General features: G+C 32.5%; 1 protein-coding gene and 1 long non-coding RNA gene across 3 annotated transcripts; both read left to right on the forward strand.

Moving 5' to 3' along the window:
- Positions 1-1588: 1588 nt before the first annotated feature.
- LOC127698206 (uncharacterized) lies at positions 1589-12097 on the forward strand. Of its 2 annotated transcripts, none has more exons than XR_007980745.1 (3): positions 1589-1850; positions 3599-4022; positions 4834-12097. It is a non-coding gene; the product is annotated as an uncharacterized LOC127698206 (long non-coding RNA). The 2 variants fall into 2 exon arrangements; XR_007980746.1 differs by having other exon boundaries at positions 1589-1668.
- Positions 12098-13552: 1455 nt separating this feature from the next.
- LOC127698186 (protein FAM43A-like) lies at positions 13553-15282 on the forward strand. The gene has a single exon (XM_052201540.1). It carries the CDS (start codon positions 14160-14162, stop codon positions 15126-15128), a length of 969 nt encoding a protein of 322 aa, XP_052057500.1. The 5' UTR covers positions 13553-14159; the 3' UTR covers positions 15129-15282.
- The last annotated feature ends 3620 nt before the right edge of the window (positions 15283-18902 follow it).

The following is an 18902-nucleotide window of genomic DNA, read 5'->3' on the forward strand; positions in this document are numbered from 1 at the left end:
TCAGTCAACTCTAAATTGGTCTATCTGCTACACTCTGAGAACTCAAACGACCTTAAAATTACAGCAAAGTCTGCCCACATTGAACATTCAAACTAATAGTCTTTCCAAACAAAATACGTATACAATCCTCAATCTGCATGTATCCAATACACTAACTATACTAGTATTTTGTGTGCTCTTTCCATACAATAAATCACATCGAATTCTTAGCTTGTTTCTTTCCACCTTCTAACCAAAGAATGACAGTCTAAGAAAGGCCCTAGAAAGACAACACACCCTGCAACTCGTGAACTAATCTTTCTTCACAGAGTAGCAAATTTATTTATTTTTTATGTAAAATAACTCATTAAAGATTCCAGGCTTATAGTTTTGTACGCCAAACCAGCGTTTCGTCTTTATAAGACTCATCAGTGACGCTCGAATAAAAAAGTTTTAAATGCCATAAAGTATGATGTTGAAGAGCATTAAAAACAAACAAATCTGAAAGGTTTTGCCAAATACAGCTAAGTACCTTGGGTAGGAAATCCCAATTATTTGAACAATTCAAAGTTTTGTCAACCGTTAATTTATAGATATGACAATATCAATGATAATTCGTGTCAGCACATAAGTGCCGACTACTGGGCTGGCGATACCCCCGGCGAGTAAACGTCCACCAGCATTGGCATCGACCCAGTGGTTGTAAAATAACTCATCAAAGTTATCTGGCTTATAATTTTGTACGCCAGAAGCGCGTTTCGTTTACATAAGATACCAGTAACGCTCGAATAAACAAGTTAAAACCTGTAACCTCCATCACTAAGTGATCAATTACCTTCGAAGTGATAGAAATGTCAGGTTAGAGAGGCAATATCTGATTATTGGAAAATTAACTTGCAAAAGGACGCCAGTAACAAATCGACACTTACATTTCTTTTTATCTCAAGTCTAGATACATTGTATAATTGGTAAATCTCATAATTTTGGGACAGCTTGCCATATGATATTGATGGGACCAGGAAAGAAACAAATAATTAGAGGCAATGCATCATCAAGGGACTGGCCATCAATGAAATTGGGAAAGGAAACTAGAATTTTCATGAGTGAACAACTATTGCTGAACTAGTTTTAAACTTCAAAACCTGACTCTTAACAATATCCTCCCTGAAGATGAACTTTTTCTGAAAACATTTGAAGAGCAGGAATTTATGTTAAACACTAAATCAGAAAAGGTTATATTTTCTAATAAAAGGAATCTTGCTTACATCAACGGCCATGCGAATTTAAACGCAGTCATAATATCACATATCAATAGGACATAATATAAGCTATTTCAATATCTAACTTATTATTTTATTAATTGCATCTGTAATTAAACTCCGAATACAACTTCCCCATGCCTTAATTCAAACCTGCACCCTGTGGAACTAAGCCATGGGGCTGATAGAAAAAATCATTCAGAATAATACACATATTTTTGGATAGAAGATAACCAACAAGATTACCGCGAAATGATCAACACTTCCTTGTTCGGTAGGAATACTGCTAATATCATTATTCTCTAATTACATATGTACTTCAATTACAAATCAACCTTTAAATACTTCAAATGTATATCAATAACAACACACAGGTATTTTGACGCATAGTCTGTGTAATACCTAAATGATACGTAGTTAGCATTAAATAGTAAGTACATATGTGCTAGTCAGTGGGGATGTTTGAAATTTGTAAGATTTGGTAGTTACAAATTTCAATTCAAAACATCAACTATCATACATGTATTTATCGGAGACATATAATACACATCTCTGTATGAACCAATAACTATCCTACAGAAGAACATTAAGGAAGTATATGAAATGACACAGGTACATGTACACTAATTATTGTAAAATGCTTTTTATACAGATTTAGAAATTTTAATGATGAAACTTTTATGTACAAATCTCCTCACAAATATTCTGGGGGGAGGGTTAGGAGGATATTGAATATGAAATAGTCTGGCTTTGTAAGAACTAAAAATAAATAACCTTGCCCTAAACAGGGTGAAAATGAATATTTTGTCCAACGAAATGCAGGATATAAAAGTGTACATTGAAAATAAATAACTTTTGCTACGCAAAAAAAAATTACTTGCATAAGGTGAAAATCAATATTCATTCAGAACAGATATATGCCATCCACTCTCTGATGGTTCATATTCTCAAAGAAAATATACAAAAATCTTCAGTGATTCTTATATGAATTTTAAAGGAGAACCAAACACTTGTTTTCACTAATTTTTGCAAGGCCCAGTCTGTGCTTGAGGTCATGGTTTTTTCCTTCATTCTAATGACAAACATGTTTTCTTACTTTACTACCCGAATGTTAAGAAACACTATTTTTTCCCAAATTAAACATGTAGAACAAGCATTTTCTTTTAAACTCAATGACATATTTTTTTTTCTAGCTAACAACATTTAAAACAATAGTAAAAACATTTTTTGTCAAAAACAACTCGTCTAAAATATATTTTTTTCCCAAGATATTTAGAATTAAACGTTGTATTTTTAAAAAAATATACCCACAAAAGATGAATAGTCTGCGCTCAAGCCAAGAGTTATTTTTTAACAAAAGTAGGGTACCAGCATAGCTGGCTTTGGGTATCAATATGAAAATAATAGTCACCTTTGTTGGTATTTTTAGAAGCCCAACATTGGATAAAATTTTACGATACATGTCTTATTTTGACAACATAACATTTGGGAGTAATAGAGCCTCATAAAATTGTATAGTAATTCGTAAATTTCCAAGTTTTACGAAACAGATTTGTAGTACCAGCATAGGTGGCTGTGAGTGCCAATATGAACATAATAGTTACCTTTGTTGATATTTTTAGAAACCACTGTTGGATCAAATTTACGAAACCAGTCTTATTTTTGACGATATAACATTTGGGAGTAATATAGCTCCATAAAATCATATGTTTAATCGTAAATTTTTAAGTTTTACCGAAACAGATTGGTAGACTATATATGGTCTACGGTAATAGGAGGCGAAGCAGAATGGACCGAGTTTTAAATTGGTCTGTATTTGATTACTCTCGTCATTTCAAAACATTATATTAATTACAAATTATTAGAATTTGGTTTGTGTATCTTTTGAATATACCTGCATGCTTTAGCTGTTGAAACTATCGGCACAAACAATAAAAAAATCATTAGGCGTCGCATCTTATTCACCACAATGGCGGATTTTTTCGTCACAATCCAATCATCCCAATCGATTTCCGGTGGCCGATACATTTCATTGGCCATTACTTAGATTCTACTAGAGTTGCGAATCTCTTGTATTAAATGTCTCTGCATGTACTGACCACTTTTGGAAAATTTTATCATTTAATCAACAATTGACTGCCCTTATCTTGACTCGGTACAGGCACTTTGCAAAAGTGGTTAGCTGAAACCGATTTCCTAGCACATCAAAACTACCAATCTTTTTTCAATATCGATTTATCCATGCAACTTATGTAAAACCAAAAACTCACAATACCCCGTGATCAAATGAGAAATAAGATTGTTCAATTCATATTAAATAAAATTTCAAGAAAATCAATGCACAATATTTGATTTTACAGATTGTTTGAAATCCATTTATGGGAAATTGTATAAAGAAATGTCGTCATTATGGCAATGATTCTATATTTGAAATTTCTGACATTTTTGATCTCCAAAGATCCCTTGATTTACTGCGTGAACAGACCAGCAATGATTCCAGTTATACAGAAAGTACTTTAAGAAGTACACACTCCGTTGGGCAACCTCCGTCAATACTGTCGTTTCAAAACGAGGATGAAAATGCTACTGTATACATTGACAGTGACGTGTGTTTAATATGCTTAGACCAATATGATGACGAAGAACGCAAGCCGATCATTCTACCATGCGGACACATACTTTGTACCGCATGTGTCAGGATTATGGCACAAAAACGTGGATACAAGTCCATTAAATGTCCTGTTGATAGGGAAAAGCACGATATCAGACAGGCCAGTATACCAGGTATTAAGGATATAATATAAAATCAAATACTTGTGAGTTTATATAAATATATTATTTTTGTCTAAAGAAAAGTTAATCTTGAAAATAATAAGAATCATCAAAATTAACAAGCAATACATTGGTTAAACGATCGTTGGTACTTCATATAAGAGACAACAAGTTTAACGCTTTTCATATCTCGTAAATCAATTTAGAGAATAGAAAGAACTCCTTAAATCGGATAAATTAGGGTGCTACGACATTGCAAGCGTATCGAAACGTGTGCCTGGCGTACACAATTATAGGTCTGGTATCTTTGATGAATTTTTACACGTGATTGATACAGTGAAAAGGAACTGAACTATTCTGTTAGTTTATACGTGATTGATACAGTGAAAAGGAACTGAACTATTCTGTTAATTTTTCAACAAACCGATTTCTAGAGTTTTAACTTAGATTTTCGTATTCAAATTAGAAAAAAAATGTCAAAGGTCAGAGAGAGAAAAAAAAGAAGAATATGGCCGTCACTAAGAAGAAAGTTCAATATATTGATAAATACGTTTGAGGTAAGGTATTTAAAACATTTTAAAGGCAAATATGTCTTCTTTTCAATTCCTTCCTGCTTATGGAGTACGGAATGGTGCTGTAAAAAGCACCGGTTCGAGGTGAGATAGTTGGTAAAAAATACCCGAATAGAGTAAACGTGGCTTGAAAGGGATTCTAATCGAGGCCAAATCAGAAAATCGTCCGGAATCAGAATCCCAAGAGGGATTTAATCGGTCCGAGATGAATTAAAATGAGTGTAGCAATTATATTATTATATATTTTTCAGAGGAAAACGATGAAACGTATTCAACTACAACCACATCGACAGAAAATAATTTTCAAATACCGAGGATAATCCAGATGAATGACTTGCAAGTACAATTACAACAGATAAGGCTGACAAATGAAACCGAACCAATTCCGGACTACACTCCACCTTCGACGCCATAAAAATGAAATCTGCATGGTCAATTCATTCATGATAAAGAGTCTTGTGTATTTGCAAATTGACGAATAACAATTAGAGATTTTAAAATCGTTGCAATAACCAAGTCAGATTTATATTAATTATTATATTTATAATTTCCTTCCCTAAAATCCAATGGTTATTTAAATATTTACATCGCAACAGATAACATGAAAATTGCACAACTAAACTTTGTTCTTGTTTCAACTATTTGACCAGTCTATTGAAATTCAAGATTCTTATTCATATCTAGGACTAACTTTTAATTACAATGGTTCATTTGCTACAGCAAAAAAAAAAACGCTTAAGCGAACAAGCACAGAAAGCACTATTTGGCCTTTATACAAAGAAACGTAACCTATCTATACCTGTCGACTTGCAATAACTGTTTGATACACTTATTCTTCCCATTCTGACATATGAGTGTGAAATATGGGGATTCGGAAACAATTATATGCTGTAAAATCCATCTACCGTTTTGCCGAAATTGTTAAAAATTAGATCCTCGACACCAAATTTTATGACATATGGAGAACTTGGTCGTACATCAATATATATATATTAATCAAAGTTAGAATGGTGTGTTTTTGGAATAAACTTCTCTCCAATGAAAACAAACTAAGCAGTATCCTGTTTATACGTTCAAGCGGATTGACTATCTCTTAAATCGATTGTATACAATTCTGGACTTAGCTATGTTTCGACTTAGGTATGTTTGGACTCAGCAATTGCCATTAGATGTTAATCAATTAGAGGAGAATTTTACGGTCTGTTCAAAACAATGTTTTGTTTAGAAAAGTATGTTTTACAATTATCACCCATCGAAGGTGAATATATCTAAATTAAGATGCTGTAATGGGAAAATTCCAGTAGAGCTGAGTAGGTGGTACAGATCTGTACAATATTCCGAAAGAAGAGAGGGTATGTCATATGTATAAAAAGAAGATGTGGTATGATTGCCAATGAGACAACTCTCCACAAGACACCAAATGACACAGAAATTAACAACTATAGGCCACGGTACGGCCTTCAATAATGAGCAAAGCTCATACCGCATAGTCGGCTATAAAAAGCCCCGAAATGACAAATATAAAACAATTCAAACGAGAAAACTAACGGCCTAAATTATGTAAAAAATAATGAACGAAAAACAAATATGATACACAGCAACAAACGACAACCACTTAATCACAGGCTCCTGACTTGGGACATGCACATACAGAATGTGGCGGGGTTAAACTAGTTTGACGGCGCCAACCCGCCCCCTAACCTGGGACAGTGGTGTAATAGTACAACATAAGAACAATCGGACGTGGATGGGTACTTATACATCCCCACAACAAAAAGACACTAAGTACAGATCTGAGAGTACTCGCAGTTACTGACAGCTAGTTCAAAGCCAATAACAACTAATAAAAAAAGTCATGCATCTAAGACTAAAATTTTAATCATAACACATCCAACATCCAATGGATTTAGTATATAGAAGTCATAAACAGCCAGAGAAAAACATGACCTTGTGCAATGCCAAGATACAAGTATCGACAGATTGTAGAGCCATGAATGTGCATATGTATATAAAAATAATGTTTAGTTTGAATTTAATTTATTGATAACAAAATCAATATTAAGGTCGATATAAACAATATTCAAAGATCTAATTACAGTGTTGAATTGGTAACCTTTTAGAACAAGTTTATTAAAAGGATCGATAAGTTTACCCGGATCATTTCTAAATTTCCGGGCTCGGTAAACAACATCTCCGTTAAAAAGAGGATGTGCTATCCCGTTTGAAATAAGTTTTCTACAGGTACAACCAAACTTCAAAATCAAATCTTTATATCTATGGAAGAATTTAGTAAAGATTTTAAGTAATTTGTGGTAACGAAATCCCTGACTTAATAATTTACCAGTAATATATAGATTACGTTCATTGAAATCCAAAACGTCACAACAGACACGGGCATAGCGAACCAGTTGTGATATATAAACACCATAAGATGGTGCCAAAGGAACATCATCGTCCAAAAAAGGAAAATTAACAATAGGGAACGCAAAATCGTCCCTTTCGTCATAAATTATAGTGTACCGTCTCCCGTGTAAAACTAAACTATATGTTTGAATGCTATTGGTAATGAATACCATTACTTATTCGATTGCTCTCATTGGGTAATATAAAGATACTAAAATGTATCTTTATTTGTTTCAAAGTTGATTAAACTATTATAAAGTATAGTAATTATTAATATATTTCATTTTAGAGTTGTTTTATTTCTTTCTATGATCGTATGTGATAGTATTTTGTATATGTGTACCTCTTGTTTCATATGTGAATATGACAGAGTGTTTTTAAATAAAGCATATTGTATATTATATACAATTTTGAATTGTGAAGCTCTTGTACAATAACTAAATGTTGTATACTTGTTGTATTCAGAGTATCAAGTGAGAGTTTTGGTACAGCAGAGTCAAATATCATACAGTTTGGTTCGAGAAATGCTTAAATCTTTCTTTAAAGTATGAAAATAAACTATTGTATTGACTTCTTTTAATACGAATCTAAACATTTTAAGATAGGTATAAACTGACCTGTAGAAATCACGATCTTGTGGAAAATATATAGATTTGTCTCAAAATCCAAGTTATCGTTTCACATTTTCTTACTGCTTTACAAACTATGATAATTTTGGCCAGACTATTTTGGTAAATATCAATTATCAAAAACAAATCCCTTTAATTTCGCTGCGCTTACTCGATACAAATCTACATATTGTGACTTGCAGTTGATATATTATAGTATCAGTATACAAGAAACCTGATAATCCCAAAATAAAGGTTGATATCCTAAAATTGAACGGAGAGATAATAAAACCTAGTCTAAATATTGGTGACGTCACAGAACTTTAGAATTGTTTTATGATGGGAGGATTTTGCATCATTTCAAAGTGCATACAAAATGAATTTGCAAATTAGCGCGAAGAAAGTGTATGCCTGTAAGAGGGAACTTCAGCAAAATGCAAGAACAACCGGCTCAATCTAAACCATACCTATTTTTGTTTGAGCCACGCGTTTTCCGAAAAAAAGGCAAATTTGTTCCATTTGTAGTATTGACTGTATGTGAGATTGAAGCGGGATTACATTTTCCGCAAACTACTAAAGTATAAAAAAAACACAGAATGACTGCTATCTCAAAATACGTCGCGGTACTCTAGACTTGCTCCGTTAATACCCTCTCTAATTAGACTTATTTTTGATATTGCAGTAATGTATTTGTATATGCAAGAGGATATACATATACATACATGTATATGTGTGTTTAACAAGTCAGGATTTTACTTCGCCAAAATTATCTCTCCATTGCGCCACTTATTTTTTTCAATCATGAAAATGGAAGCCAGTGTATATAATAATACTTTTATTCAGAAGCAATACAGCTTATAGAATATACATTTTTACATCAAATTTTTAAATGCATCAGTGTAATATTAATAACAATAATTATACAAAATACACATATGGCGGAGAATGACAATAAATTCATATGATAAATAAGGAATACAACTACAAAATGTACGTATTACGGATTTTGTCGATGTTGAACAAAAATTTACCTAAATTATTAAGTTCTTTCACATTGTGAACTGATAACAACTGTATAAATTTAAAAGTGGATGGTTTTTGCCAATATTATTTCTTAATATATTGTTTTCTTACATCATTATATCTATTACATTCTAAAATAAAATGGTATTCGTCTTCAACAATATTGCTATTGCACATAGTACATAATCTATTTTCTCTATCTACATTGTAATATCTGCCTGTCTCGACATTGAGGCTATGGGCAGAGATACCATATTTACATATATAAGGTTTATATATTTGATTAACAGGTCTATCTAAATAAAGTTGCAATATACCTGTGTCATATATATATATCTATAAAGTATACATTTAGATGAATTGTTAAAAAACGCATTAACATTAGTGATAAAGGTATCTTTCATTCGTTATTTTAGCTCATGTATAAATATATCAACATTTTTTACGCTTTGGTTTAGCCATACATCATGAAAACCATATTTACAAAAAATATCTCTGACTGAACATGCCCAATTCAATTTGTCTTTGGGTTTTTTAAATGAACTCTCCAACATATCTTCATAACATGCTTTTAATATACAGTTATCAGTATCTAATAATTTAAACCAAAAGTGAATCATTTTTCTTTGTCTTTCATAATACATGTAAGGATGACGCTCTGTTAATTTATCTTCTTGAAAACCGATAAATGTATCCACATGGTTGCATTACGATCCTTATATGACAGATGTATTTTAAAAGACAAATGTATCTTCTAGCTATAAATTATCATTTAATGTACTTTTAGTATAAATATAAAATTAAGAAGATGTGGTAAGATCAATGAGACATCTCTCCACCAGAGACAAAATGACATAGAAGTTAACAACTATAGGTCACCGTACGGCCTTCAACAATGAGCAAAATCCATACCGCATAGTAAGCTATAAAAGGCACCGAAATGAAAAATGTAAAATATTTCAAACGAGAAAACTAACGACCTGATTTATGTACAAAGCAATAAACGAAAAACAAATATGATATACAGCAACATACGATTCCACTGAATTATGCAGGCTCTTGACTTTGAACAGGTATATACAGAAAAAAAATAATAATGGATTAAATTGTCAATAATTTCTACAGATTTTTTCGTTTGAAAAAGAATAATGTACATAATTAAATTTTATATGTTATAGCAAAATGTTCAAATCACAATTCATATTACGTGTGATACTGTTTGTTTGCGGCCTGTGTATTATTTTTAGAAAGTGATTATTGAGTTATGTCGCTTTGTACAAACATTTCAATATTCTTAAAAATGTAAACATGTCATTTGTCAGTTCGGAACATTACCGTGCATTTGATTTATTAACAACTTTCTCAATAACATGTATTCCCAACAATCAAACCACGCCTGTATAATTTTTAAATTTCAAAGTTGACGCAGGTTAAGTATTTACAACAGAGAATTCGTAGATGTACATCATCCAAAATGAATAGCAGAGCGCGACAAGCCCCGCCCCTGTTTGCTTCTGCTTTGTAAATGGAGCACGAGGAGATGAATTGGGGAGGTGTATGAGGTAACATTTACAATTTATGCACTGTTCATACTGGGGACTATATTTAAAGGCAAAGACAACGAATCGAATAGTGATTCCTGGGCAAGTACTGGGATGTCAAAGATACCCGCACACGCATACTTACGTACGGGTATTAACGCCTGAAAAGAATTGTTTTTTTTTATTGGATAAAGTACACAGATTACCTATGAAAGAGTGATGAGTGAGCTATATTTACACACAAAGAAGTCATTGTTTTATCACATTTTGAAATAGGACTGACACGTGATGAGTCAAAAGCAACAGGTCTTGATAATATCAATGCAAAGTTTTTAAAAATGTCATCACACCTTATTTCAGTTCCATTATGTCACATTTTTAATTTAAGCATCAGAAAATCAGTATACCCATCGTTATTCTAACTGGCTAAAGGTATACCAGTTTTTAAGAATAAGGTTCGAAAAATGATATATTTAACTACATACCTATTGCAATTTTACCATTGATATCTAAAATCCTTGAGCGACACGTAAAAACTCATTTGATGAATTTTCTAAACAAGTATAATATGTTGTGTGTCATGCAATCAGGCTTTTTTACAAACCATTCCTGTCAAACTGCTAGATAGATAAATGGTAAAAACCCATTAATGAAGGAAATTTAGTAGGGGTAGTATTTTTGGATCTGTGTAAAGCTTTCGATCTTCTAAATCGTAAACTGCTCCTTTAAAAATTACAAAAATATAAATGTTCTTATAATTCACTTCATTGGTTTACTTCATATTTGGCCTACAGGTCGTATTCATTTCAAATACCTTTTCAAATGTAACTACATTAAAAGCAGGTGTACCTCAAGGGTCAGTTTTAGGTCCTATATTATTCTTGATATTTATTAATGATTTGCATTTATATAATCCTAATCATAACACTGATCTTTTTGCTGATGATAGCACTATTTCTGTGATTGAAAAAGGCAAAATGTATATAAGTCAGGCACTCAATGCTGTATTAGAAAATATTTGTCATTGGTGTGATGAAAACAAAATGTTAAATAAAGTAAATGTGTCAAAAACAAAGACAATGTGTATACTGTCTGTCATGTGTAATGACACATTAAATATATCCATTAATGGCCAACATAATAATGAGTCACTGTCCTTGGTATTTTTGTTGATGCAACTCTGTCTTGGTATGATCATATTAATCATATTATCAAAAAAGTTAATTTTTCATTAGCGTTATTAAAAAGTATCAAGAAATGCTTGAATCATAATGCACGAATTCTGTTTTACAATGCTTATATTCTTCCACATTTGGATTACTGTTGTTCAGTACGGGGAAACTGTAACGAGCTTTTCATTGATAATTTACTAAAATTGCAAAAAAGGGCAGCTAGAATTTTTTTAAACGAACACGATATTCGTAAACCATCTATTGAACTATTTAAGGAATTATTCTTACTAAGAGAATACTTTACCACAAGTCATTATTAATGCATAAATCAAAACATGAACTGGCACCAAAATATTTATCAAATCTTAATGTGCCTACAAATAGTAAACAATTGTACAATACTCGACTTTCGTCATCAGATAATTTTATTGTCCCTGAATTAAATATAGAATTATACAAATCAAGTTTTTCTTTTAGTAGTCCAGAAGTTTGGAATTCACTATCCAGTGAAATTAAATAATCAAAAACTGTATCTGCATTCAAATACTCTTACAAGTCATTATTTTTTTTTAACAAAGTGTGAAATTTATAAGTTTAACCACAATGTATACTATAGGTGTATTATTTTTGTCATATGTTGTTTATATTAGTGTATTAGTAGATTGATTATGTTTTATTCATGTAGTTAATATTGTATGTAGAGAGTCGTATTGCAAATTGGTTTAATCCAAATGAGTTACTCTCTTTAAATAAAGATATATATTATTATTATTATGATTATTAATGCCATTTGTTGAGCCGAAATGTCTATATATATATTTATATATAGAAGCGTCTAGATAATAGTTAACTGTCTTTCTTACGAGGGCACCGGATCGTTATGAAATACGATACTGTACACAATAAATGTATATAAGAACTATAAAAGTTGAATATGCATGCATATACCTGTTTGTGTGTATGTGTGTTCGTAAGTTCTAGAAAAAATAGAAAACATAATTGTTAGAAGACATTTTAAAGATGCAATACGTATGGGATGAAAATCATTTACCAAATACATTTCAATGTAGTTAGTGGATCATTGCACTGGAAAACTTAAAATCTCGATGTTCTATGGTCTAGAAAAATACCGTAAATATTAAGAAAAGAAATTGAGGTATGATTGCTAATGAGACAAACAGAGACCAATATCTGCAGAATAAGTTAATGTGTTCGAAGTAAGTAACAGCACAATCTGACTAAAACCAGCATACCAACGCAAGTGAATAGTGGGGGTTGGTTTTAGTCAGACTGGTAACAGCGAGCTTTCCACTGACCAATCCTATTTTATCTGCCTTGATTCACATCTGAGACCTCTAGGCATCCGTATAAGTTAAAATTACGATATCGTGGATGGCATCAAGAGCGAGGTTAAGTATGCCGGTGCATTACATTTGCGCGCATTCATTTTAAAAGGTAAATATAGGTAACTTCTAATTTCATAGGTCTAGCAGTTATGTCGGCTGTAGCTTTTCTCTTTACAACCGTACAGATAAATTTCCTCTCAAGTTTTCTAAAATCGGACTTCTGTATGTTCACAGTTACCATTTAGAATGGCTGTTGAATGTTGATCAGTTTTTTTTCCTGCCTTTTCAACCCTTTACATATATACATGACTTGAGTGTTCTGTCGATATAGAAAGTAAATCCATCGTACTCCCTTATTTTTTCCCATGATTTCTCTCTGACAAACGAAACTCCATGCGTGTGTCTTGCTACAACTTTACAAACTGACATGAATCATTAACTAAAGCAATTGCTATTGGGTAAAATTAGGAAACAATACTATTCACTATGAAATTAATGTTAAATATATAATTTAAATTTATAAATATGTTCAAAATTAATAACTGTAGTCATATTTATTATGAATTATCTTTATTTTTACCTGTGCTGCCTGTAAAATGAATGTAATCAAAAGCTGCGCGCAAACGTATTTTTTTTTAAATCCCTAAATGCGCGCAAATGTAATGCCTATCTAAGTTTGCAGTCTGCATCATAATTATTATATAAAGCTTCGCAATGGTATTGTCTAGAAACTCGTTTTTTGCACAAGATTAAAATTAAAAGTTTTTTTTATTGTTTTTAGTGTTGATGTTCTTTTAATTTTAATGTTTTTGGTTATCAAATTAAAAATTTATCGTGCATTTCGCAGAATTGTATATATTAACACCTACTGAGACTGAGCTTGTTCAAATTGATAAAAAAATAATCCATAAAACGTGCAATAAAATTTCATTAAAGTTTAATTTGGACATTTGGTTATATCTACTGGGATACCAAGTTATTCAAACAGATCAAATGGTCGCCATAGACCTAGCATAGAGATCAATACCCACTACGATCATAAAGATAAATTCATTAATAATGTAGGAGTAGCATGTGATAGGAACCTCTTACTTATGTTTGTTTACTTATCATACTTCAAACTTCTGGTACGAAAATTGAATTGTTTGACAGCGCAAAGTTCCTTAAACCGGAATGCTTCTTTTAATGATAGATTTTACTTATCGAATATTTTAAACGATTAATTTCCTTATCAGCAAAAACTTAACAACGGGGTTAGTACACGACGGAAAAGGACTTGAAGGTGAAATATGTCTTAATTTATAGGAAAATTAGTGTATGTAAATTGATGTTGTAGCCTTAAGGCTAGAATTGTGTGATTCATCAAATGATTTAAATCCGTCAAACAATTGATTTGTGATCGACATGACAATATCTAGTTTTGTTGTTTTCACTTGTTCTATGTAAAATTACATGTGGCATTTTTTAAAGGAAATCGTTTGAAAATGTTTGTTTCTTCGAAAGTTCGTGCGAAAATCACAGATTCTGACCCTGTTTTCAAAACTCGATATCTTGGTAATGTTGAAGTATATGTTCCAAATGGAACTGGATGTACTAATGCACCTGTACAGAAACTGTGGGATAATTCGGGAGAGGAGAGAGCGATGAATAAAGTGACGACGGTTATTAACATTCATGGAATATTTATGAAAGATTCGGATAAAAAGAAAGACGAAGGAAAGTTATTTCCAATAGAAAATATTTCATTTTGTAACGCGGAGAGTATTGCTAATGGAAAAATATTTAGTTGGATATCAAAAGAAGAAAATAGTCCTAGATTATTGTGTCATGCAGTGTTATGCAGCACCCCTGAAAAAGCCAAGTCTATGGCTCTTGTGATGTCTAGAGCTTTTCAAATAGCTTATAAAGATTGGAAAACGGAACAAAATAACATTGCAAGAAGTCACAGGAAAGACAGTGTGAAAACTAAAACAGCTGATTTTGATATACAATTAAAAGCGAGATATCAGATTGATCAAACAGGTACGCATGACCTTCAAAATGGTGTCCAAAAAACCAAGATCGATGATTCGGAAACTGAAGGGAAAGCAGAAATTTGTATGAAGAATGGTTCTGATTATGATGATTCTAAATCAAACAAATCGTCAACTAGTAGTGAAAATGAAAGTGTGGGCTCTAAATACAAAGATTCAGAGTGTCAAACAAGTGAAGTGAAAAATCCAGACACAACAAGAGATTACAAAGAAATTCAACCGGCAGAAAAGATAGACAATATTGGTAAAGACACACTGACAAATGATCTGAAAGATATATCTATACAAGCCGATAACACAGTTTTAAAAACGGAAGATAGTATCGATGGTTATACCGATAAAATATCAGGACAAAATAATAGGGACTTCACAGCAACCATTGGAGACGATAATATAGAACCAATTTCTCAAAAGCTTTAATCTGCATCATCTTGTTATTAGCTGAACATGTTAATATGTCATAATCTTTAAGGACATAGTTTTATAATTATATTTATCTGATACATAATCTGGAACTGCTCAACTGCATTGTCTACACGGTGCTTTAATACATATAAAACTAGAATTCGCAATATTTTTTTTTTATTTTGTATATGTTGATTGTTTCCCTTAAATCCACTAGCAACTAGTACAAGGCTACTGCACATTCCAGTGAATGTCCGGTTTAGTTGTATATTTTTCTTCAATCTGTTTTGTCTCTCTCATCCTGCCTTTAGTATCAAAATCTGGAGCAATGTGTACTAAAACTACTAATGTTGATTATTGTCGTTTTGCTTAGTTTCTTCTGTTACCTATTGTAACATCGGACTCGGATTTTTTTTAAACTAATTTAACTGTGCGTATAGCTGTGTGTTTGTTTATTCCACATGGGCTAGAGGTATAGGGGAGGGTTGATATCTCACAAACATGTTTAACCCCGCCGCATTTTTGCGCCTGTCCCAAGTCGGGAACCTCTGTCATTTGTTAGTCTTGTATGGTTTTTTTAATTTTGGTTCTTGTATATGTTTCGGAGTTTAGTATGACGTGTATTTTCACTGAACCCGTATACATTATGGTTTAGGGGTCAGCTGAAGCACGTCTCCGGGTGCGGGATTTTCTTCGCTGTGTTGAAGACCCATTGGTGGCCTTGAGTTGTTTTCTGCTCTTTGGTCGGGTTGTTGTCTCTTTGACGCATTCCCCAATTCCATTCTCAATTTTATATTAAGTCAGACCAACTTGTTACTCCCAGTAATTAGCTCCCGTAAAATCGATTCTATGTTCGAACTAAATTAAGCGTAAAATATTTTAAAATAGTTCACGAGATGTTCATCAAAAGTCTCATCATAACTTTTGTTTCGGTGCATGGGAAAGAACAGACGTGATAAGGTAAACAACGGATTCATTATACCTCACTTTTCATAAAATATATACGTTATAGAAATATTAATAACCCACTAATAAGCAAAAATAAAGCAATGACTTTAATTGAACTGTCTTTTTCCTATATAGATGTTGGCTCAACATATTTAGGAAAAGTAATACAAAAAATTTCAAAGATCTGCCATCAACACAAAAAAGATAGAAAAAGGATACCTAGAAATAAACACGTACAATTATAACGAAGACTTGGGACAGGTACATGTGGCTTGGATACATTTGGTATTGTGAGTACTTGAGCACTAAAGCCTCTCTTTGTTCTGAGTGGAATAACAAAAGTTTCAAAGGAAAAACACAATGAAAAGCCTGGAATGTTTTTTCTCAATAATATAGGTATTTTTTTAAACAACAAAGCACATTCACAATTGACGCAAAACTAAATTAAGCCGTATCAGTGAATGCTTATTCATCTTTTTTTTTCAAACAAAAACAACCGCATTTTTAGTAAGCTGGATATAAATTCTGCTTACCATATTCAATTGTTGACCAATTTGTTGATGGATCAAAGGGCCAGTATTAGCTTTTGTCAGCACTTGGTGTCCTTTGTCTGTTTGTCGTGGTCCGTCATCCGTTTACTTTTACAAAATCCTTACATCAGAAACTACTGAATCAAATTGAACCTAGCGTGGCCACAATCATCCTTAGAGCATCGAGTTTTAAAACTGTGGTCTATGATCCTGCTGGTCAACCAACATGGCTGCCAAGACTAAAAACGAAATATCAAATAAGAGAAAATTTAACCAGGGCAAAAATGTTCACAATGTCAAGATCTACCTAAGTCAATTTGGTCAGATAAATATAAGGACATTTCTGAATTATTGATCACATGGGTTAACTGGGGTATAAAAATATGATCACCTGAACACTCCCGTCCGGCAGTAAAACCCATGCTGAGGAGGGGCTATCGTTTGGATGTGCGGGATGTATAAATACGCAGCCACAACCGGTGGGATTTGGAACGGGAATTCTATATTCCACGCTTATAGAGTGTCACGTCCTGTGCACGTTTAAAAATTCTTACTAAGCAAAATTCTGCTCCTACCTTCCCTCTTTGTCTATAGCTGCATTGGAAATTTCATCATGCCGTCTCTTTATCCCCTTTCAAATCTAACCCGTTTCCAAATTGTATTAAAGACCAATAAAACAATGATAATTACGTTAGGCTGGTGGGGTTGAGGGAAAGCGGTAGTACTAGTATGGAGAGTTGTCTCATTAGCACATCTTTTTTTTTTATCTATTTATGGTTATCTTAAAATAAATATTCAGGTCAGCCTGCTAGAAGTGATACATATATATATATATATATAGAGCAAAAGTAGTTCATATTCTATATATTGTTAGAAATAACGCAATACATAATATATGACAACTTTTATAATAATTTCGTTCTTAAAGCATTGGTTACGGTTACGGTTGACCGTATCGGGGAAAATTAGATTACACTGATTACATTTTCCATTACATATGGAATCGTTTTATAATCCTATCCTGCACCCCGAAATGTTGGTGGTGGTCGTGTTGCTCAGTCTTTTGTGTTCTCTGTTGTGTGTTGTATACTGTTGTTTTGTAGGTTTGTCACGTTATGTTTGATGTTTTCTGCTTTGTATCGATCTGATGAGTTGAACCTTTTCCAACTGATTTTTATAGTTTGTTCTTATGTTGTGCTGTTACACCACTGTCCCAGGTTAGGGGGAGGGTTGAGCGCTCACAAACATGTTTAACTCCGCCACATTCTTTATGTGCCTGTCCCAAGTCAGGAGCCTGTAGTTCAGTGGTTGTCATTGGTTCATGTCTGTCATATTTGCTTTTCGTTAATTGTTTTGTTATAAATTAGGCCGTTAATTTAATTTTCTTAATTGAATTGTTTCATATTTTTCATGTCGGGGCCTTTAATAGCCGACTATACGGAATGGGATTTTCTCATTGTTGAAGGCCGTACGGTTGCCTATAATTGCTTACATCCACTTTATTTGAACTTTGGTGGATAGTTGTCTCATTGGCAATCATACCTCATCTCCTTATTTTTATATTGGTATTAGAAAAGGTAGGTTTTGAATGTGTCACCATTAGGGGACGACCATTTGATATTCTAGGGGGAGGGGCAGGAGGTTTTTTTTGCGGATTGACTATTCATTCTCATCTGTCTGTTTTTTTGCTTTGTTTTCACTTTTGTACACAATTGTTTCCTGCATTTAGTGTTGAAAAATATTCATTTTTGTCATCTTCCGAACGAAGTTAAGGTGTCCGTTTTGAATTTTCCTTGGATTTCGGTATTTTTGTTATTTTACTTTTCACCCCAATAAGGACACCCGGTAGAAAACAGTTTTTATGTTCACATATTTTGTAGATCCTTTAATACTGAACCCAAAAATACAAAGAAAAAAGGGGTTCACCATGCTCGTTTTTTTCTCAAAAGGAAGCAAAATGTGCTACTTTGACCCCATTTTTAAACATTTCCAGTCTTTCAACAATAAAGGCTACATCAAATTCAACGACTTTTAGAACGAAGTCAGTATGATTATTATGTGAAAAAAACCCATTAAAATTCTACATGTAAACTTTTCCCTTGGTTATGTTACACTTAAAATTATCCTTTATTTTTAGATTTATGTCTAAATTTTGCAATTTTCTAATTATAGTTTAAGGCTAGAAATATTGGTTAAATCGATTTTTCGTAAAAAATACTCCGGTGATTTTTTTTAAAGACGGATATGTCAAAGCTATGAATTTTTCGAGCATTTTAAGGTAAAATAAAATGGTCACCAGGAGTCGGTTACA

Source organism: Mytilus californianus, unplaced genomic scaffold (genome assembly GCF_021869535.1).
Source record: "Mytilus californianus isolate M0D057914Y unplaced genomic scaffold, xbMytCali1.0.p SCAF_4, whole genome shotgun sequence".
Classification (NCBI taxonomy): Eukaryota; Metazoa; Mollusca; class Bivalvia; order Mytilida; family Mytilidae; genus Mytilus; species Mytilus californianus.

Coding starts and splice junctions, on each gene's coding strand:
- LOC127698186 (XM_052201540.1), top strand. CDS start 14,160: ATGTTTGTTTCTTCGAAAGTTCGTGCGAAAATCACAGATTCTGACCCT.